This window comes from Patella vulgata, chromosome 8 (assembly GCF_932274485.2).
Source record: "Patella vulgata chromosome 8, xgPatVulg1.2, whole genome shotgun sequence".
Taxonomy (NCBI): domain Eukaryota; kingdom Metazoa; phylum Mollusca; class Gastropoda; family Patellidae; genus Patella; species Patella vulgata.
Window position 1 is genome coordinate 1,267,578 of NC_065886.2, and position 24,300 is coordinate 1,291,877.

The 24,300-nt window shown below is 35.1% G+C and overlaps 1 protein-coding gene across 1 annotated transcript; it reads left to right on the plus strand.

Annotated features, from left to right (window-relative positions):
• Nucleotides 1-22,982, plus strand: LOC126829318 (phospholipid-transporting ATPase ABCA3). The gene is made up of 19 exons (XM_050559103.2): nt 1-483; nt 7,101-7,325; nt 8,831-9,081; nt 9,572-9,809; nt 10,253-10,426; nt 11,235-11,416; nt 11,630-11,758; nt 12,079-12,211; nt 12,880-13,034; nt 13,375-13,530; nt 13,844-14,054; nt 14,708-14,957; nt 15,136-15,281; nt 16,404-17,426; nt 17,860-18,069; nt 18,832-19,340; nt 19,592-19,779; nt 20,116-20,286; nt 21,270-22,982. The coding sequence occupies exons 1-19, from the start codon at nt 168-170 to the stop codon at nt 21,703-21,705; spliced, it is 5,103 nt and encodes a 1,700-aa protein (XP_050415060.2). The 5' UTR covers nt 1-167; the 3' UTR covers nt 21,706-22,982.
• The last annotated feature ends 1,318 nt before the right edge of the window (nt 22,983-24,300 follow it).

Below are 24,300 nucleotides of genomic sequence, written 5' to 3' on the forward strand. Positions count from 1 at the left end.
TTGTAGGCTGATTCTATGGGTAATTGCTCATACAGGCGATAAGATAGAATATTGCTATATATAGTTGAATACATGTAATACCGGTGTGATTCGATATTAAACAACATCTTATTTATAACGAAACCGTATATTTAGTTCAGGTTATGAGGAAATACAAGTGATCGAAAATGATGAAGTTTTTCAGACAAGTTGGTATTTTGTTATGGAAGAATTCTTTAATACAAAGAAGGAAAATCTGTGCGTCGGTTGTGGAGGTGTTATCTCCCCTTCTTCTTGTCACCATACTGGTTCTAATCCGTCTGACGGTACCGGATAATAAAATATATCCTCCTAAAGTATACGAAGCTGTTGATCTTACAATACATGAAAATTGGTTTGGTGGATTGCTATTCTATTACGCACCAAAAACCCCAATAGTCGATGATATTATGCACAATTTTATTACAACCCTTACTAACGATGATGTAAAAGGTTCCAGAAAATGTAAGTACTACCATTTTCTTAATTCCTTGCTTTTTAACAGGTACTCTCTCTTTAATGTGAGAACTCAATCATCATTAGGGCGTAACGGTGATATATTCAAACGTTTTTTTTTTAAATCGGATACAAATTGTGATCTCTAGAGGGACCACAAGCTAAAAACGAGATTTTTCGAAAGAAACCAGATGATAATTGTGACCTCTAGAGTGTACACACGCTAAAAAAAAGTGACTTTTCGTACAATCAGGGGCCATAATTCATGAAGTTTCAATCCGATACATGCCAATATCGAAAGGAACCAAATCTTTTGGGGATAAACCTATATTTCAGGTCTCGTCAAAACCTGTATAGTGTCCACAAACAAATTATGGATGGACGTCCGGACGGACAGGGGTGACTACAATATAGGCCTACATCCATATGAAAATGTGGGTGTATAAAAATATCTATTTGATATAAGGTAAAACATAATACATTGCAATCTGCTAATTACAGTATGAGAACCATATAAAGCAGTGGACACATCAGCCGAATCGTTCGGCCGAATCAATCGGCGCCGAATTTTATTCGGCCGAATCAATCGGCGCCGAATTTTATTCGGCCGAATGGGTGGACACACTAGCCGAATGCTTCGCCCGATTCAACCTGTCGATTGCATCACCATTCACGTCACATGATTAAACATGGCGGCATCTATGGTTTCAATCTATCACGTGACTTCTCGATATGAGTGGTGATTGGCTAATGAATTCTATATTCGGCCGAATGCTTCGGCGAAGTGGACACACCAGGCGAATATAATTCGGCCGAATATATCAAACCTGTTTGATTCGGCCGAACGATTTGGCCGAATCATTCAGCTAGTGTGTACACATAATACATTACAATGGAAACGAGGCTGGGTGAAAATTCTTGGGTGAAAATTATAAATATCATATTATATTAAAACTGACTTGGGTGGAAATTATAAAAAAACAAATTATATTAAAATTGACTTGGGTGAAAATTATAAAAAACAAATTATATTAAAATTGACTTGGGTGAAAATTAAAATTGACTTGGGTGAAAATTATAAAAAACAAATTATATTAAAATTGACTTGGGTGAAAATTATAAAAAACAAATTATATTAAAATTGACTTGGGTGAAAATTAAAATTGACTTGGGTGAAAATTATAAAAAAACAAATTATATCATTTTTCATGTCCCTTATCAGCCACCGTATAAATGATATTTCATATACAGCTTTTGTTTTTAGCGTGTAAGCATTGTTTCCAAAAATAATGCAAATATAAATTTCTTTGATTGCCATTAGTAATTGAACATTAAAACAGTTAAAAAAATAAATTCTGTGTTTCGACGATGGTACCATAATCTAGTAGTTGATATTCCATATTTATTGTTTTAATCTGTAAGCAAAATCAGTTTGTATACGAATTTTATAATCATGTTTGCCATATTGTATCTACAAAGGAACACCCAATCAATTATAACTCAATTTTTTAAGAGAGAGAGAGAGAGAGAGAGAGAGCGAGAGAGAGAGAGAGAGAGAGGGGGAGGGTTAACGCCCACTCGACACAAAATAGGTTATTTCGGGACGAACATATTGTTCAATTTTATTTCAATAATTCGCTTGCGCGTAGGGGTCTTTAGCAGTGGGAGGAAACCGGGGGACCCGGAGAAAACCCACAAGGTTGGATAGGCAACCCTACTCCTTGCCACGTCCAACCAGGAAATAGAAACCACGTCAGTTGACTCAATGGTAGACCTTATGATGCAGCACACACGCGCTAATTATCCTGCCATCCAACTACCCTTATATTTAAATAATATGCATTTCCATATAAACGTCTGACTTCCAATGGTTCTACAGTACACACACCTTTGAAAAGATAGGTAATATTAAATGTAAATCCATCAATGGGGAATGGGTATATAGAACTTAGTTAAAATAGCTATATAATTAATGAAGAGTATTATTTATATAATAAGATTTGTTGGTTAGATCAAGATGCTTGATATTTATTGTTATATTGATATTTCTATCACTGCGATCTAAGATAGTTTTATACTGATTTTCCACACTTTCTATATTAGACTAGGTACATATATAGTGTGTTATTTACTTTTATGAATGTAATCTTATGGGGATATTGTATATTGTATACAAAGCCACTCAGTCATAAATTGTTTATTGTTTGAAATGTATTTTCTACATCTACATCGCTTAACTCTATATCTAAAATGTGTTCCCACGTTTCAATAGCTTTTGATCTACTAGATTTTGTTGTCATTTAACTATATTTTCAAGTAACGTTAAGAAGCTCATTATTTTATATTTTGTAAAAATAATTATTTATATCTTCCAAGGGAGTTTTGTTAAATTTAAACTTTTCGTGTAATGAGCCTACAACTTTGCTCGCGTCCTTTACATACCCCAAGATAGGTTTTTCTATTCTGTTTAAAATAATTTTGTGTTTATGTAAATATTGATTATCTATCTTCTTAATTTTATCAACCTATGAACATAACTACAGAATATTATTGTTAAAAAATACATGAAAATAAGGTGTACTAAATACATTGTACTATGAACATAACTACAGAATATTATTGTTAAAAAATACATGAAAATAAGGTGTATTAAATACATTGTTTATTAATAAGTCTTGTAAAGGGTTTTTATCCATCTGATAAAATTACACCCGAAACAGCACGCTCAAATGGGTCTATAGCCTCTTTAATAGTGAGTGCAGGAGGACCGCACTACACGCAAAACAAAAATCTGCAAGATAAACCTGCGGACATTACAGAAAATAGACATTGCACCAAATAAACAAAGCACCTGGCTTTTTCAAGTTTAAAAACTAATTGTGGATGACCCTGTTGTGGTGGAGAGGTGTGGAAACTTAAATAAACATAGGATTAGACTGTATCATTATTATTATTGTTCATCTATGTTAATAATTGGATATATATTTGTACATACGAATATTGCTCTGTATTATTTTTATATATTGTAAATATCTTTGTTTTCCCCTATTGCACTCTGATTCAAGGGTAATAAAACTTAAACTTTGATTAAATATATGAGATAAGTTTACATGTCATGAGTTAACGAGTATCGTGAATTATCCACTTACCTTCATTCATAATTTACTCATGAACGAATCAAATATATGATTTTACACAATGGTAGGGTGGCCCATGTACTCACAGAAATACAGTCCACCGCTGATAGTTCGAGACTACCACTGAAGCGTGCACATTCGCCGTGCCGAGACCAACTTTCTGACAGTAAGATACTATAAATAGCCATGGCACGTGCAATTCTCTACAAATCTATCAACTATTACAGCCGTAAAAAATTTATTGTTGACGATTTTGAATAGCAGTAAAATTAAGCTTCTTGGTTATTACAGCAGATTTAGAAATTACGTTCGTTTCATTTTTTAAATCGCTTTATCATTAACTGTACCGTTAAGAGCGGCATCTTTTGGTTTAGTACAAATAATATCTCTGAAACACTCAGGTTAGGCAAGAACATGATACTAGCAGTAGTTTCATTTTACTTTTACAAGCTTCTTAAAACGATTGTTGAGCTACCTAACGTGCTTATTTCTAAATTCAATTTCTTGTTCTAGCTTTCTGTTATGTTTCGTAAAAAAGTAGTCTTGATTATCCCGACCTGTCAATCAGACGTAGAATGGTCGATAGACTGGTTAAGCGAGACTAATTTCAAAACAAGGGCACGTAACCTATCTTTTACTCAAAAGTGTCTGGATGTTATGGACGACTCTTGGAACCAGTTTTCAGTCTATTATTTATACGTGATTAATGGCCATAGCTTATTAAGTACAACATGATCGTTTATTTAGTGACTATAATTGTGTGGAACTGATTTGAGGCTTGGCATATATATAAGTATTGTGGCGTAATTGTCGAGATATATGGAGATATTTATTTATGGTGGGTCATCCTAACAATGGACCCTTTGTTCTGACTCGGGTGTTCAAGTTACCGATCAACCTGTAATGTGTTGTTTTAGCACGTGCACAGGTGATCATTTGAGGAAACGTAGGTGTTCATATAGATGAACACCCCAACATACTAACCCGGTGATTGTCAAAACAGACCATGCATTTTCGTGCGTGCACTGTATTATAAAAAACAGGAAACACCGTGTTAGTTACAAAATATAAATACATGCAATTAAAACAATAAATAAATATTTTTTCAGTGTAGATTGTGAAATAGTATCATTAGCTAGAAAACGCATCCAATAGTATAAGGAATAAATACACAAAACCTAGCGAACTGGGATAAATTTCTGTTTGACCATGTTTTAGATAATTTGTAATCTTGTAAAATACCTTTCCTACATCATCGCACATGCTATTTTTTTCGCACATGGTTATTTTGTTCTGTGGCTGACAAATCGTGAATGTAAAACGTATTCCAGTCAATGCAGCATACCCCATTCACACCAAATAATTATTATATTATTCATTGGCCTGTTGTGGATTTTAAAGATAGGTTGCCAGACATCGAAACATACGCCCACAGCAGCTAAGTCGTCCGGGCAGTCAATAAGGGTGTCGCATATTTTTTCTTTTGTGGGGAAGGAGAGAGGAATGGGGTTTAATGTCCACTCGACACAAAAGAGGTAATTTAGGGACTAACGCCAGTTGACTCAATGACAGACGTTATGATACAACGCGCACGCGCTAACCATTCGGCCATCGAACCTCCCTTGTCGGTAAGGAAAACATTTACAACACATTAAAATATAAGTACGAATAACAACCCATTGAGTAATTGTCATACTTGTTTGGCTTCTAATTCTGCCCTATACCGACGTTGAGTACTCAAAACATTAAATATCAAGGGCCACAAATCTGGAAGTCATTATCGGAAATCATTGAAAATCAATAGGATTCTTCGTCTCATGACCATAATTGTTCAGCCTCCAGGGCGTGGACACCGGACGGGAGCGACATAAATATACGACATGTTGACGTATAAAAAGTGCCGAAAACCGGAAATCAGCAAATAGGCTTAAAATACATTTATCCATATACCAATCCAAATTCCTTAAAGTTGTATTTAAAAAACCTGACATTGGAATGATCTGATTTGTATGTATCGTAAATAAACAGGTTTACACTAGCTATATTCAGGTTATGCCCACCCCCTCAATCTGCTGAGTAAACGACAATACGTGACAGTCAAAATAATATATTGATACCTGTTATAGCCGAATTGGTCAAATTATTTTGTGTGATAAAGGGCCTCTGATTTTCGTCTCTCTCGTATCCGTCCATTTTCATTCACTCATTCATCTTCTTACAAAAACAAAGAATCCAGTGTGTAAGTGAGTTATCGACCTTCGATCCTCGGGGTCAAGTTAGATGAACACCCGAGCTCGCGCAATTGAACACTTCGAACCCTAACGCGTTCTTGACTGCTCCTACCATGAGGACAATAGTGGGGGTGGGGTGGGGTGGGATATAGAACATGTATGTTTACAAATATTATTATTTTAACTGAATATGAGTTCTAAGGAATTGTCATCTAATCGTCTACCTAAATATTCTTCCTATTTTGTTTTCTCTAAATGTGTGATAAATCTTCAAATTAATTCATTTACAATAAATATCCATTGACTTTAAAGTATATGAATGAACATTATAGAATAAAGTCAAATTATTAATTATATACTCTTAATTTATAATCATCATTACTCACTTTAAATATTTAATGTGTGATCATCATTACTCATTTTAAATATCTAATGTGTGATCATCATTACTCATTTTAAATATTTAATTTGTGATCTTTGTATAGTTGTTGCTAGTTTAAAATAAAGAAAAGTAGACGTAAATGACTTGGTAGGAGAGAAAAAGAAAAAAAAAGTCTTGTATAATATTAAATTTCTACCAAGAACTGTAAAGTGTCACTGGTTGATTTTTTTTTTTATTATATAATGTTTATTTATATACGTTATTTGGGGGGTGGATGGCTGAATGGTTAGCGTGCGCGCGCTGTATCATAAAGTCTGTCATTGAGTCGACTGGCGTGGTTTCGAATCCCCGGTTGTACGTGGCAAGGAGTAGGGTCGCCTGTCCAACCTCGTGGGTTTTCTCCGGGTCCTCCGGTTTCCTCCCACTGCTAAAGACCCCTACGCGCAAGCGAATTATGTAAATAAAATTAAACCATATGTTAGTCCCGAAATGACCTAGTTTGTGTCGAGTGGACGTTAAACCCCATTTCTCTCTCTCTATATATATACGTTATTTGGTTTGATATTGGAACCCTTTCTCCGATTTTTGAATTGTATATAAAATATATCAGTTAGTAAAGAGTAATTTATCAGACTTGCATATTTCTGGTTATAATTAATTCTAGATAAACGTTATATATGGTGAAATAGAAAATAGCAATATTTTAAACCATGGACTAGTTCTGCTTGTGAGGCTTTCCTTATCCAAGCAAATCAGACGAACATGGTGAATCTAAATATTATGTAATAAATATATTAAAACTCATGGTGTTAAGTGTGTTTATGCTATAACTCCACTAGCCATGGTGTAATATTATTTTCATGTTTTTATTTTTAGACAATGCTACTGGATTTATTAGTGAGGCTGACTTATTGAAATATGCCACAAATAACTCGGACTATTTAGAAATGGCGTTCGTGTTTGACAACATAACTACAGAAACTAAGACTCTACCCAGAAACGTACAATATGCTTTAAGGCCTAAATCTAATAACGATTGGAATACAGGTTCTAATTTTCCTGTTTTTGGAATGCAGGATGGATCTTATAGTACGAATGATGGTAGGTAGATTATTAAACATATCATTAATTATTTAATCATCCACTGAATATAACAGGATTTATACCTATGTTGTCAAATATATTTACATGACATTACACATGGAATATCAACAAATTCAAAACTGACGCAAGATTTTTAACTCCACTCTCCGAGTTCACAAAACATTCTCAGACTTAAGTTAAGAATTTACTCAAAATTGTTCGCCTTATTATAGCCCTTTATAAAATTTTTGTTGTTTTAATGTATACATACATCAATAAGAAACTATATGCAATTTTTTTGTGTTTTTGGACCAGAGATATTTCTCATAAACAGTAATTGAAAGATGAGTCTGAAAATGCTTTGTGAACTCGGGGCGTGATGTCCTGTTTACCATGTTGTGTTTTCTATATGTAATCTTAACTTTTAACTCCAGATGTCCTCTTTACCATGTTCTCTTATCTTTTAACATATAACATATAAGTTGTTCAATTGTTCTTTAGAATCAAGGATTGATTTTCACATATCGAAAATATATTGTTTAATTATTATCTTTACCATCCGCGCATAATATCATAAAACAACTATAATTAAAGCAACTTGAAGTTAACTTGTAGTTCTAGAAGTTAACTTGTGGTTCTAGAGGTTAAACGTGGGGTTCTAGAAGTTAAACTTGTAGTTCTAGAAGTTAACGTGTGGTTATAGAAGTTAACTTGTGGTTCTAGTTTTCTAGTTCGTTATTCACCAGATATAGAATAGGTAATATCATAAAGGCACTTTTTTAGGGAATACGTCGGGTGTGTTTGGATTATATTTATATCACTTCACAGTGGACTATAATAGGATTAAATATAACGGGAATACACCATTAACAATAAACTAGTTTGTGGTTCAGATACAGAATTTGTAATATAATTATTATATCCATCATCTATCTGAAAATAAGGATCTATAATTCATATGAAAACATTAATAATAAAATACCAGAATCTAGTATTCCTATGGAAAAAAGAGTAAGTATTCCCTGGACCATAATCAAATAATAATAATAATAGCCCTAATAATATAAACCAGAATAATATAGAGTAAGTATTCTCTGGACCCTAATTAATAATATCCCTAATAATATAATAGCAATGATAAACCAGAGCTATCACTTATGTGATAATGTAATAATATAATAGCAATGATAAACCAAAACTATCATTTATTTGATAATGTAATAATATAATAGCAATGATAAACCAGAACTATCATTTATGTAGTAATGTATTAACGTAATAGCAATGATAAATTATCGCTTGTGTTGAATGGGTTCTATGGCAGCACTACTGACATAATATCAGAATTCTGATCAAGACACTTCCAATTGGATATCTTGTATATTGTGTTGTCAACATGGCTATCGGGAAGTTATGCAGTTTTAGGCTTGTCAATAGCTTTTTATATTGTTTTGAGAAAGGTTTGCGAATTGATTAACCCACAGTTACAATATCTGTCATAAATGTCTGTTATTTCCTTTCAGAATATATCAGAGAAAGATTTGTGCATTATCAAAGATATTTGGATGCCGAGATTATCAAATACTGGGTACCAACATCTAATTTAACAGATTATGACTATTCCATCCAACAGATGCCTTATCCGGCATATGAAAACGATCAAACCATATCGTCTGTTCAGTTCATGTTTCCTCTAATACTGTGTTTTAGTTTTATCGTTAGTGTCTTCATCACAGCTAAAAATATCATCTATGAAAAGGAGAATAATTTGAAGGTACAGTTTTAAAAATATATATTTGTCGGTTTTATGTTATTATTATGTTATATGAGAAAATACAATTCCAGAGAATGGGACCCAGGAAATATTCACATTACATCATAGATTTGCTTTACTTGTCATGGACCTAGTAGTTTCTTTGTCTCGTTTATTTACTTTACTTGTTATGAACTCTTCGATTCAATTTCCTAAGCATAGGCGTCTCTATTTAATTTACATGGCGTGAAACCAGCGATTGAATTTAGTATAATCATCGCTGAATGTTGGCGAATGCCGCACAGGTGTTGAGTATTCTTCCTTGAACAATAGCCGTCAGTTGAAACAAAACACCTAAAACATTTGTTAATTCGCTTACACAAAGATATATACATTGTTGCCAATATGATCTGATCAGCTGCAATAAACCACCCAAGTTCTTCTACTTAAAGATCTCTCGTTGCTCCAACAGAAGTCTATTTTGTTTTAGAATAATCTCTTTTCATTCTAGGAATCGATGAAAATGATGGGCCTGACAAGTTCAGCGAATTGGACGGCGTGGTTTTTGACAGTGTTTATATACCTATTTGTAGCTGTGGTATTTTATACGATGGTTATGTTAATACCAATAGAGGGAAAGAGTCGTGTTCTAGCCCATTCAGATATGTCGGTCATCTTTGTGTTTCTGTTGTGTTATGTTACTTCTATTATATCATTTTGTTTTCTAGTCAGCGTTTTCTTTGATAGAGGTAAGTGGATTCTCAATCTTTTCAAATAAATATGCTTACCACCAAGTACTGCTCCCAACAGGCGATGGCTTAAAGAGTAATAAATCCAACAACTAATTAACCAAATAACCACGAAACAATGGTTAAATTGATTACGAAGGTGTAATTATAATTTGTATGTACAGAAAGTGTTATAATATTTTGAGTTCTGGGTATTCGAGGGTGCATTATAATAAAACTCCGGGTATTCAAAGCCACAATAATACTTCCGGTATAATACTTCCGGTATTGAGGCAATGGAGCTTTTCGACATGCTGTGGAATCAGGCATATTGTTTTGATCCCGTGCCATGTCAGAGTCCACTGTATATTGAGTGTTATCAACAGGATACTCTAGTTTGAAATTCAAATTGAAATGAAAATTATATCTGCTTTAATTCTCATATTTTATGTAATGTTTTTCAGCAAATCTTGGAGCTTCTGTTACTGGAATTTTATACTTCTTGTCCTTTGTGCCATTTTTTGTTATCTTTGTAAAGTACAAGAGTATGAGCCGAAGTGAAAAACTTGGTGCAAGTATTTTGTCGAACACAGCTATGGGGATTGGAGGATATATCATTGGATTTTACGAACAGATAGGTAATCTTCTTTTTTCATTGCCCCCCCCCCCTTCATACCGGGACATTTACGAACCTTACCGGAACGGCTTACAAGCTTTATGTCATCACCAAATTTTCCATCGATTTATTTGTCACTTAAATATACATTATGCAAGAGCTAAATCTGCCTATTTCAGGTCTTTCTCTAGGCTTGAAATGTTATATAAACTATTAATTAGACATTAATTAACTTATCCAAACCATAATCTACTTTCGATATCATCTTATGTGTCGGATTTTCACTGGATTTGAATCTGATCTGCTGTACTATGTTTTTTTTATCGTACCGACTTTAGTAATATCGATCGAGGCTAGGCTTAAAATTCAAAAGCTAATTTCTCGGTTCCGAATGGAACAATGTTACTGCAAGTTTCAACATATTCTATTTACTTTATCTATTTCTTAACTATGATAGCGAGAACAGTCAACTCTTTATCTAATCTCCCATAATGTATCTTTAAACAAAATGCTGTTGAAGTTAGTCTTAAGTGTCTGCCGTGTATCACAGCCATTTATGGCTATTTGGAGCGGCTTCCGCCAGACGATAAAAACAAGGCACCGTTCTCCGATTTCCAACACCTCGATGGGTCAGATTTATTTTAGAATTTTCAACCGAAACCCCTTATATTATATATTTATCGAAAGTCTTTAAATTAAAATTCCACATTGTCCCTATGACCTTCTGATCGTTGTCATGGAAACAGTAGGACTAGTGATGCATTCTTAGAAATAACAGGTCGGATTGATTAATTTATGTATCCATGTAAGGTGATATGTGTTGTTTATAGGTGAAGGTGTTCAGTGGAGCAACATAGCTTCTCCAGCATATTTCCAGGACAATTATTGCATGTTAGACGCCATGTTGATGTTGCTAGGTGACAGTGCTATTTACCTCACAATAATGTGGTATATTGAAAATGTTCATCCTGGAAAACATGGAGTCCCAAGGCCATTGTATTTTCCTTTTACGGTAAGTTCAATTTATTACTATGTCTGTGCGTATGACTAGGAACAGGCGTTTAGTTCCGTCTTTTATTTTTGACTAGACTAACAAAGACTAACGAAGACTAACGAAGACTGATAAAAAAAAGTCCTTGACCTCAAACTCAACTACGTTTATAAAATAATTGTTTGGGTTGTTTGGAGATATATATTACTATTTACCAACTTGAATATATTTTAGAGAAGTTACTGGTGTGGAACAAGCCCTGTATACTACAATAAAAATAAGCAAACGCCGAAAGACTCAAAATTCTTTGAGAAAGAACCAACTGGATGTCAGGCTGGGATAGTGATATCCGACCTTACAAAGGTACTTTCTTATTTTAATATTAAAAAAAATAATTTAAAACTGCTGTTGACTTAGGTTTCTAGTAATTGAAGAATAAGAATCAATTGACTTCTTATACTTCTAATCTATCCAATTCACAGTAGACCAAACAGTCATACTCTATATCTAATGCACAATTCTCAGTGATGAATACAACCGATATCAAAATAAACTAAAGAATATGGAATGAAAATTAAAATAAAACCATCGATATGCTAATAAATTCTAAATTCACCTTAAAGAAATCAATTAATACCCAGATTAGTGTAAGATACTAAATAAATTAATTATATGAATTTTAGGAGTTTAAATCTAGAGGTGGAAAGAAGAATATAGCTGTTGATAATATGAATCTGAACGTGTATCAAGGGCAGATAACTGTGTTATTAGGTCATAATGGCGCTGGTAAAACTACAACCATGTCAATGTTAACTGGTATGTTGTATTGTATAGTCCAGAGTATTAAATTCAGTGAAATTAGAATTAGTGATCTGTCATAATCTCTAGATTGTGTTTTAAAAACTTTGTTTTCAGGTTTAGATTACTTTGTGGATAGTGGAACACAAAATCTGCTATTTGGCACCATGACACCATTCAATACCTACATCTAGTTAGCACAAATATGAAATGTCCCCGACATTCTTGCCATTTTTGTTGGCGATAAAGGTTTATATTATATTTCTGCCAGGGTTTGATGAATGTTCATGAGGTGGAAGGATTGGTTACGTTGATATGTAAGGCGAACAGCTGTATGCCCACTCGCATGCTACTTCCAGTTTGTGTATCACAATATTTTTAAAGTGAATCTCAAACATGCTTTTGAGGAAGAGGTTGCCACGTGTTGGATCATTTGTGGTAGAATGCGTTCAACCAGACGAAAATGTGGAAAACAGTTAAAGGCCTTCACAGAGACTAGAATTGGCCAACACTATTTGCGAGATCACCTAGGCTACGACCCAAAAACTTAGTAGTGTGGTCAAGAGTTTTACCTGTAATTGTACATTTTGTTTTCAGGTTTTATTCCACCAACATCAGGTAAGGCGACCCAAAAACATAGTAGTGTTGTCAAGAGTTTTACCTGTAATTGTACAATTTGTTTTCAGGATTTATTCCACCGACATCAGGTAAAGCGACTGTAAACGGTCATGATATAACAACTGATATAGATGGTGTTAGAGAAAGCCTGGGATTATGTCCACAACATAATATACTCTTTGATACCCTAACAGTAGATGAACATCTAGAATTCTTCCTATTGGTAAGATATCTATTACATACTGTCCATCATATAGTAGATCTACATCTGATCACACCTGATGTAGATAAACATTTACAGGATAGAGTATTTGATAGTTGATAGGTTAAACACTCTCAGATTACCTTGCTGTTTGTTTTATTCGTCCAACCTCCTGGGGTTTCTCTGGGTCCTCCGGTTTCCTCCCACTGCTAAAGAACCATATGCGCAAGCGAATTATTGAAATAAACTTGAACCATATGTTAGTCCCAAAATGACCTAGTTTGTGTCGACTGGACGTTAAACCCCATTTCTCTCGCTCTCTTGTTTTATTCCAAACTTCACTAAACTACTTTCGTTTCAGCTAAAGGGAGGTAATCGAACTATGGTAAAACAAGAGATACAGACTACAATTCAAGAAATTGGATTAGAACCGAAACGAAATACTCGATCCCAGAACCTGTCTGGTGGACAGAAGAGAAAATTATCACTTGGCATTGCTTTAATTGGTGGATCACAGGTAATAGTTAAATTTAATTGAAACACTTTTGTTTAATTGAAAGAACCAATTTCAGTTGGATTTGTTTCCCTATTCTGAAGGTTAGCTAACTTGTTTTTTTTAAAAATAAACTAAATCATTGTTTTTTATCATCCTAAATATATCTGTTTTATACAAAATATCATTTTGGACTTTATTTTCAAATAAGATGTTTCCCCATTTAAAAGGTCCACTTAATATTGTTGAATGTTTCTAAATAGTCCTTTCATCTAAAATATATACTATCCCTAGATAGTCATCTAAAATATATACTATTCCTTTTTGTTAACAACAGACTGTTATTTTGGACGAACCTACATCAGGAATGGACCCGGCAGCAAGAAGACAAACTTGGGACATTCTACAAAGAAACCGATCTTCAAGAACGATTCTGCTTACAACTCATTTTATGGACGAGGCTGATCTGCTAGGAGACAGAATCGCCATAATGGCGGATGGAAGAGTTCATTGCTGTGGAGGATCCCATTTCCTGAAACAGCTTTACGGTAAGCCCCGTTAATGTGAAAGATATTAATGTCCGATATAAAACAGAACATTAAGACAACATTAACGGTCGCCGGAAAAGCTTCATAGTAAGATAGACTAGAATATGAGCGGAAGGACTAAAATGACGTCACGGATAGCTTATTGACGGAAAGTTACGAATACTCACGGAGAACGGCGAAAATTACTAACGTTGAAATTTACCTGTTGCAGGTAATATTGACATTCGGGTTCGTGTTATACTTACGGAAAGGATATGTTGACATAATTACTTGCATTATTTAAAAAAAAAATTGAAGCTTTTCCGGTAACCTTTAAGTAATCTCTGTAAATTATAGGCTATATCCAGGGTTTGTATGTTGATAAGGAGTATGGGTTAGGGTTAGGTTGTTTTTTTTCAATCGAATTGTTGAAAAGGAGATATACATGTATGAGTACTATATACCAGAATCTCAATAGGCTGGTTAATGTCGAGTGTATGCTGGCTATTTATGAAACAAGAGCTGGAATACTCCTGGATCTTATACTTAACCTTGAGGGACACCAATACAAATTACAAGGGACGATTAAACAGATGTTAGGTAATTAAGCTTTAGCTAAAGACTAAGTCCTGTGATTTTTATAAATTACTTATCTCGTAATATCTTTTTTGTAGGAAGTGGTTATCATTTAATCATGGTGAAATCAGAAACATGTGATGTTAGTGTGGTGACGCAACTTGTCCAGAGTCACATCCCATCAGCTACCCTGGAGAGTGAGATTAGTGCTGAGATATCCTACCTTTTACCCAATGAAGCTTCTCCTAAATTCTCTCCTCTCTTTAAAGACATCGAGATAAAGAAAGACGAGTTGGGTATTAATAGTTTTGGCACCACTGCCACCACTATGGAGGAAGTTTTTCTCAAGTACGTATGTGGATTGATAAAATACGATTTGATAAAGTTGACCGTAACCAGTCATAAAACTAAAACGTTCTTTGGGCGAATTTGACAACAGGGTAAAATCAGCATGTGTTCATGAATATAAAACTTATGACATTTCTAGCTGAAACATTTTGCTATATGTTTGTATTTCGGTTTTAAGGGTAGGAAATGAGGTTGATGATGTGGCTGACAATGATGAAGATGATAATGCTAGACTCTACAGGTTTCAAAATCTAAGATACACCAACAATGAATTACCAGAAACATCGTCATCAAATAATATTGACGTTGAAGAAGATATTCTTGGTAAATATATTTTATTTTACCACCCTATGATATCTTTTATCACGAGATGCATATGCGGTTCTTACAAATGTAATATTTATTTTGACATTGGGGTTAAGTTTGGCATATTATAATTTACATGTTGTTTAAAAGATAAGACCTCCCGACTACAGGCTCCAATTCCACTAGGACCACATGACCATATATATAGCCTCAATACTATGGCTTGTAAACAGTTGCCGTAGTAATTCAAAATTACACAGGATCTTGAAGATTCATCAAAACTTACGACAAACGATGAGTTATGTACCAAGAGCTACGAAAGTTCTGTCCTTGGATTGGTCTGATCTTGGTCCGGCTTACATAGTTTTAGGAAAATTTAGAACTTTCTGGAACAAATTTTCCACAACTTACCAAAACGCTTCGCCCTTTTGTAGAACCCTCCATCCTTTCCTATAACCATCCACCCTTTTCTAGAACCCGCCATAACTTTCCAATTATTTCTAAACACTAATTCCAGAAGTTTCCGTGGTTTCTAGAAGTTTCCAAATGATGATTCTAGAAAGTGCGATCGCCTAAAATGGTAATAAACGATGGTTTTCAATATATTATCATGACCACGTCACAACAAAGTACAGCAAAAATTGGTTATTAGCCACGCACAGCATTTCTTATAATCATAATGATGTCTATTGAGGATACTGAGAAGTCTTGTTACATCAGGGACTTTCTATCGCCCAGATACATGCTTTGTCGTTCCTAGTTGGGTATACTGGTTACAGATAGAGCTTGACTGACCACAGATACATGCTGTGTCGTTCCTAGCTGGGTATACTGGTTACAGATAGAGCTTGACTGACCACAGATACATGCTGTGTCGTTCCTAGTTGGGTATACTGGTTACAGATAGAGCTTGACTGACCGCCAGTTGGGTATACTGGCTACAGATAGAGCTTGACTGACCACTGTGTCGTTGCTAGCTGGGTATACTGGTTACAGATAGAGCTTGATTGACCACTGTGTCGTTGCTAGTTGGGTATACTGGCTACGGATAGAGCTTGACTGACCACTGTGTCGTTCGGGTACCCATCTTTATATAGTCTCCATAGGTTATTAATGAATCTAATTTTTGTTACTTTTCAGCTTTTAATCAGGGTTTAAGAAAAGTTACAGGAATACAACTTGAGCTGCACAGGTTTTATGGCATGTTTATAAAGAAAGCTATCCATACCTGGAGAAACAAACTAGTCACTGTATTCCAGTTCCTGATTCCCGTTTTATTTACCATTCTAGCGCTAGCTGTATCAATTGATACCCCGAATTATTATACAGAACAGGGTCAACAACCATCTTTAACATTGGACTTAAAACCATTTAGTAGTTCTATTACTGCTTATGGCGAGTCGGCCAGTTCAAATGTAACCGATGAATTGAGTAACAAATATTCGGGACTGTTTTCAGCAGGGGAGGCAACCGAACATGTAACACATCAACAAGCCCAAAACTTCACAAAGTATTTCCTGGATATGGCCAAACAGTTAAAAACAGACGTGTATACGAGTAGGATGGTAATAGGAGCCGATTTTGTTTCAGTTAATACAAAAACAACATCAATTAGAGGTTTTTATAATGGGAAACCATATCATTCGCCTGGGATTGCTGTTTCATTTATGATGAATGCCTTAGCTAAAGTGGTGTCTTCAGACGATACTGTTTCCATAACAACTCGGAATCACCCCTTGCCTCAACCAACTTCCAATAATTATGATTATGGTAGTGATTCTGTTACTAACGGGTTTCTCATTGGATTCTGTATGATGTTTGGGATGTGTTTTCTAGCCAGTAGTTTATCAGTATTCCTTATTAAAGAAAGACAAGTTGGCGCTAAACATCTACAGAAAGTCAGTGGTGTGGGACCAGTCGTTTATTGGTTGGCTAACATCACGTGGGATTTTATTAATTACATGATGCCATCTCTGCTTATTATTATAGCTTTTGCCAGTTATGGAAACGTTGAATTTAATTCTGGATCAAATCTATCCTACGTATTTCTGGTTCTGTTCATGTATGGCCTGGCTGTGATACCATTTATATACACGTTACAATTTATGTTTAAAACGCCACCTGGTGGAATGGCAGCCATTATTATATTCAGCATTTTTTCTGGTAATTATTCATTTTATGTTTCCCCTTTTACACTGGTAAGCTGTCACTGTTGACTTATGAACCTGGACCTTTTAGTAATAACAATTGTTGTCATTAAATCGTATAAGTGGTCATTATTATAAAATATTGTTTATTGTGTTTAGAAAGTGGTTAGGCATCATACAGTTGAATACACAATCGATACCAGCCAACACCTCCTTTTGACAGTGTAGGACCCCTGGCCTATTCCTTTTATGATCTCTGGTTATAGAGAGTGTAGATCCTCTATTCCTTTTATGACATTTAGCTAGGTAAAAAATAAATATCCACAGATATAACATTGTCTGTGTTCAACTCTTGACCCAAAGATGCTGATCAGAGAGATTTAATTCATTTAACCGTAGTCATACATGTAAAACAAACAATATAATATAAACGATTGTTTCTTTTACAGGGGCACTGTCAATAATGACCGTATATATTTTAAGTTTACGACCTGATCAACGAGAGACGGCACAGACTCTTGATGTTCTATTTTCAATGTTGTTACCCCACCACAATCTCGGATTATCATTGTTAAACATCGTCACGAATTACAACAATTTAGATTATTGCTCTGAAAATCCATGTGATAAAACACAGATGTATAGCTCCTGTTGTCCAGGTAAGATCAGTATCTTATTTAAATATCCGACTCACTGAAAAATGAACCGATATTCCGCATTGGAACAGAACTTTAATCCTGGCATTATGCTATGATACATCTAGCAATGGTGCCCCCGATAAACACGCCCTTATTGGCTTAAAATGGTTAATCCAGAAACTGTATAAGTGCTGTAAGTTATTGGGGTTGGGTACGCGAGTGACCTAACCCGTGTATTGCCTTAAATTCGTACCACAATGAAAGGTAATAAAACAACAAAATAATTCGTGTTTTCAATGTGTAATACTTTGGATGATATTGAGTTAGAGACTTAGCTACTTTAAAGGTAACATGGGCTTTCTTATTTCACACCGCCATCTTGATACGAGAACAAATCGAATTACCACGGATTTCGTATCCTTCATAAATTCATTATTAGCTAGACAGGCCGAGACAGACATTTTCAGAGTCCTCCTTCTGCCTGAACAATGTCAATTAATTTGAGAGCCTGCCAAGGACAGCTGTCTAGTCGTTCGGATGGGACGAAACACCGAGGTCCCGTATACACATTGGCGTGCACATAAAAGATCCATTGACAGTTGGAATTCGATATTAGAGTAGGCAAAATTTCCCTCATGGCATGGCACACTGTATGGCGTATACCCGTCTTCATTAGTCCAGTTCTGAGCAGAACAGTAGGACGCTAAACCTCCAGTTCATTTCATTTCATTTCATTTCATTTTCAATTAATTTGGTAATTTGTATAATGGTTTTACTTTTCAGAGGGTTGCCACGACTTTTGTAAAAAATACGAAAGTAATTACCTGTCCCTAAATCGACCCGGTATTGGATTATATATTCTCATGATGGCCGTTCAATCTGTATTATATTTCTCCATTACTTTGTGTATCGAAGGTCGTATACCTCAAAGGATTTGGTACTATATTAGACCCAATCAACAGCACGCAGAATCTATTGTAAATCCAGCCTACACATATTATGGTGGACAACAAACTGACAGTGACGTAACAAGCGAGGCTAATCGTGTTCAAAATATGGACATGGATCGACCTACGGATTCCTTCATATTGAATGATCTGTATAAAAGATATGGGAATTTTGTGGCCGTGGATCATATTAGTGTTGGTATACCGGATAAAGAATGCTTTGGTCTCCTGGGACAAAATGGCGCTGGTAAAACAACAACTTTTAAAATGTTGACTGGTGATGTAATGGTTACCAGTGGCAACGCGTATTTGAACTCAAACGACATAAAATCCAGTATTCAAAAGGTGAAGTTATTTTATGAAAACGTAACCGAACATATTCTGTATAGAAGCTCCTATTTGTATACCGCCCTTCGTGCATCTGCCCAAATCTGTAAGGTCTGACAAACATAACATGCATGTGTAAGAGCTCACAATGTTTCTAGTTTAGATCTTGAAACGTTTCAAATTATTTAATACAAGAAAATAATGGTAAAGTCTGGCCGTTTAACCAATGTCTAACCACGAGTTATTGAAACTTGTTTAATAATATATAGGTACAAGAGAATATGGGCTACTGTCCACAATTTGATGCTCTGATAGATCAGATGACTGGAGTAGAGACATTATATATGTATGGAAGACTAAAAGGGATACCAGAAAACCAACTAAAGGGCGTGGTTTATAGTTTAATTGATATATTGATGTTAAAGAAATATGCCAATAAATTAACACAAGTATACAGGTGAGTAAACAAATTAACACAGACATACAGGTAAGGGATGCACATGTTGGGGTTGTGTTAAAAAAATAGATCATGAAACGGGAATATGTTGAACATTTCAGTCAAATTACTTTACTCTGGGTCTAGTTACCGTTGTTACGATAATAAACATAGTCTCGATTTTCCATTTTTACGGCAACAGCATCAACCGCAAAATGGTTAATAAATGTCTTATTAATAATTTATATAACATTTAAGGCCTAAAGAAAGACCTACAATAAACTTATTGCCTGTTTAACAGTAGTGATAATGAACACATGTATTGGATTTATATCACGTGACTTATTTTAATTACAGTGGTGGTAATAAACGTAAACTAAGTACAGCTATAGCTTTAATTGGTGATCCGGGGTTTATTTTACTGGATGAACCTTCAACTGGTGTTGATCCCAAGGCCAGACGGCAACTGTGGAATGTTTTATCTAAGGTTCGAGCTAGTGGGAAAACATTGATACTCACTTCACACAGGTACGTGCTGTTACTCACTTCACACAGGTACGTACTGTTACTCACACAGGTACGTAATGTTACTCACTTCACATAGGTACGTACTGTTACCCACTTTACACAGGTACGTACTAATACTCACTTCACACAAGCACGTACTAGCATTAAGAATTTATTATAATCATAAGTGTTGTAATTATCAACCTAGCATGTTGTAATTATCAACCTATCATGTTGTAATTATCAACCTAGCACGTTGTAATTATCAACCTAGCACGTTGTAATTATCAACCTATCATGTTGTAATAATCAATCTAGCACGTTGTAATAATCAACCTAGCATGTTGTAATTATCAACCTAGCACGTTGTAATTATCAACCTAGCACGTTGTAATTATCAACCTAGCACGTTGTAATTATCAACCTATCATGTTGTAATAATCAATCTAGCACGTTGTAATAATCAACCTAGCACGTTGTAATAATCAACCTAGCATGTTGTAATTATCAACCTAGCACGTTGTAATTATCAACCTAGCACGTTGTAATTATCAACCTATCATGTTGTAATTATCAACCTATCATGTTGTAATTATCAACCTATCATGTTGTAATTATCAACCTAGCACGTTGTAATTATCAACCTATCATGTTGTAATAATCAATCTAGCACGTTGTAATAATCAATCTAGCATGTTGTAATTATCAACCTAGCATGTTGTAATTATCAACCTAGCACGTTGTAATTATCAACCTATCATGTTGTAATAATCAATCTAGCACGTTGTAATAATCAATCTAGCATGTTGTAATTATCAACCTAGCATGTTGTAATTATCAACCTAGCATGTTGTAATTATCAACCTAGCATGTTGTAATTATGACAATACACCAACACATCAATTTATAATAGTTACCTGTGAAATACGGACAGGTATATATTCTCCTTTCCCGGTCATAGATATTTATGGAAATCTGATTCAGTTATTTTGTTTATCTTATAGCATGGAGGAATGTGATGCTCTGTGTACAAGAGTAGCCATCATGGTTAATGGAAGTTTCAAATGTTTAGGAAGTCCACAACATTTAAAGAATAAATTCGGTCAGGGCTACACCTTGATCTGTAGAATGAAAACCAATGAAGATGATGGAGTGACGTCACCAATTGAGCCATTGGTGCAGTTCATTAAAAGTAATTTCCCATCAGCCATTGTGTTTGATGATCACCAAGGTTACGCTCATTTCCAGATTCCGGATAATAACACACCTTTAGCAGGTGTATTTGATGTGATGGAAGAATCAAAGAGTGAATATTCCGTAGAGGATTATTCTGTTCATCAGACAACTTTAGAACAAGTATTTCTGGCTTTTGCTGGAAAACAAATTCCACCACATGAAGATAAAATTTCTATTTGTAAACGTATATGTTGTTGTTGCTAGGGAAACCAATTGATATCTAATCTATGATAGGTAACCGATTGATTGTTGATTGGAAGTGATCGTGTAAGCACCGTATCGTAACTCACGTACCATATTGTTCATATAGAGGACGAATGTTATGATTTTAGCGAAACGAAGAAGTTGTAAGAATTGACGTATTAGTTGTCATACAAGATAGAAAGAGATGATATGTGTATATATTTGTTTATTGTTGATACGAATATGTATGCATCGTAATGATACTAATTGACATATTTATTTATTGTTGGTAAATATGGATGCATATGTGATTAAGTGACGGATATAAATAATTTTTGTGAAATCCAATTAATTTATTTTAAAAATAAATACTCAATTGGTATATAATATAAGGCTATTATGGAATGTAATGAACGACGGTATCATTAACAAGTTCATGTGACACTATCAATAACTTTAAACGGGCGGGGGACTCAAAGTGGTTGGTGCGTATCTCGCACCTAATCGTGGTCAATGCATAGTCAGTTCACCCAAGTACGTGTTGTCTGTGCACCCCACATTGGGTTCAAACAAATGTCATGTATATTCATGTTAACACCTAATATAGCTTAAACTTATTATCACCCAAATAATCACTTTAGTCTCAGATGAATCAGCAATTATCTATCTATATTATTGTTTTGAAATAAATATATCACAGTTGTCAGTTCTAGAAACACTAAGGAATAATGTTCACCATTTATTTATCCGAAATTGATCCTCAGTCCATGTCACAATTTGTGTCCGATTTTGACGAAACTTGAAATATAGCTCTATTTACCAATGACCTTGGTTCCCTTCGATATTGGCATGTATCGGAATGTAACGTCATGGGTTATGGCCCTTAATTGTGCGAGAAATCACATGTTTAGCTTGCGGGCACTGTAGGAGTCACAATTGTTATCCGATTTGAAAAATCGAAACGAAACTGCCGGTTCTCGTGCGCAAATAGTGTAAAAGTATGTAATACCAAGGTCGTTGACCCTCTAGAGGTTACAATTTTGATCCGACTTTGATGAAACTTCCATTATATGTTTATATTTACACCCCAAAGATCTTGGTTCCTTTAGATATTGTACATGTCGGACCGTATCATCCTGGATTATGGGCCCTGACTGTAAGGAAAATGGCTTTTGTTAGCTTGTTCTCTGTTCATCACTTGCTTAATGTGGGCGTATTTTGCAACAATTTATTAGTTAATAGTAAAGCTATTTATTGTACACTATCTTGGAATAAAGTCACATTTAATTATTTTCAGAAAGTAATATGGCTTTGTATTGCGGCTCCCCCGCTAGCTACAGGCCCGCGAGTGGACAGAGATGCAACGAAACCAATGGTGCTATCGATTAATAAATAAAGGGAAATAACTCCTCGTATGTTCAACATGATGGTGTAAATGCAATGAAATGGGGTTTAACGTCCTACTGTTCAGCTCCGACTGGGCTGCTGAAGACGGGCATACGTCATATGGTTTGTTATGACGGAAAGTTTGCCCGCGCAGCGGCACTATGGCCTATTCTTATATCGAATTTCAACTGCCAAAGGATCTTTAACGTGTACACCAATGTATACACGGGACGTCCATATCAGACTCCCCGTCCTGCAACACTGACAAAGGGAAACCATGGCGTAACCATGGTGATTAACATCCTACTGTTCTGCTCCAACTAAGTTAATGAAACCGAGCATACACCATACGGTGTGCTATGAGGAAAATTTTAACCGGACAGCGGCGCAATGGCCTACTCTTTTATGTGTACACAGGACCTCGGTTTGTCGTCCCATCCGAACGACTATACGTTGTATAGACCAACAATTGATTTTATGTATTCGTCTGTTATTTCCATTTCCTCTCCCTTATTTTTTAATGCAAATTTGTTTTCTGTCAGGCTTTGTCGTGTTTTGAGTAGGTAAACAGACACTAATTAGGTAAATCACGCACATAAATCTCACAATCTATTCACGCGAGATCGCTGTCGCCCTTTAATGGTTTATCCGATCAAGTGGTTATAAAGATAAAGATCATCGGTATTTTTGAAAACAATTTTATAGAAAAAGCAATGGCAGGAATATATAAGATCAGATAAAATTTGATTGTATCTTAACACCCCATTAGACTATTAGAGACAACATACAAATACAAACAAAACATTAGGCTACCTACCTGCGCTACAGCATTATCGATGGCAGGAATATAACGTTTAGATGAAAACAATTTTATAGGAAAAGAAATGCGAAGGACTATAATTTTGAAATGAATGGGGAGAGAATTACTACTAAAGAGAGAGAGAGAAATGGGGTTTAACGTCCACTCGGCACAAACTAGGTCATTTAGGGACTAACACATGGTTCAAATTTTTTATTTCAATAATTCGAGTGTGCGTTGGGGTCTTGAGCAGTGGGAGGAAACAGGGGGACCCGGAGAAAAGCCACGAGGTTGGGCAGGCGACCCTACTCCTTGTCATGTTTAACCGGGGAATCGAAACCTCACCAGTTGACCCAATGACAGACCTTATGACATAGCGCGCAGGTGCTAACCATTCGGCCATCCCCTACTGCTAATGAATGAATGAATGA

Coding starts and splice junctions, on each gene's coding strand:
- LOC126829318 (XM_050559103.2), top strand. CDS start 168: ATGATGAAGTTTTTCAGACAAGTTGGTATTTTGTTATGGAAGAATTCT. Junction 13,035..13,374: donor ATCTAGAATTCTTCCTATTG/GTAAGATATCTA, acceptor CTTTCGTTTCAG/CTAAAGGGAGGTAATCGAAC. Junction 15,282..16,403: donor CGTTGAAGAAGATATTCTTG/GTAAATATATTT, acceptor GTTACTTTTCAG/CTTTTAATCAGGGTTTAAGA.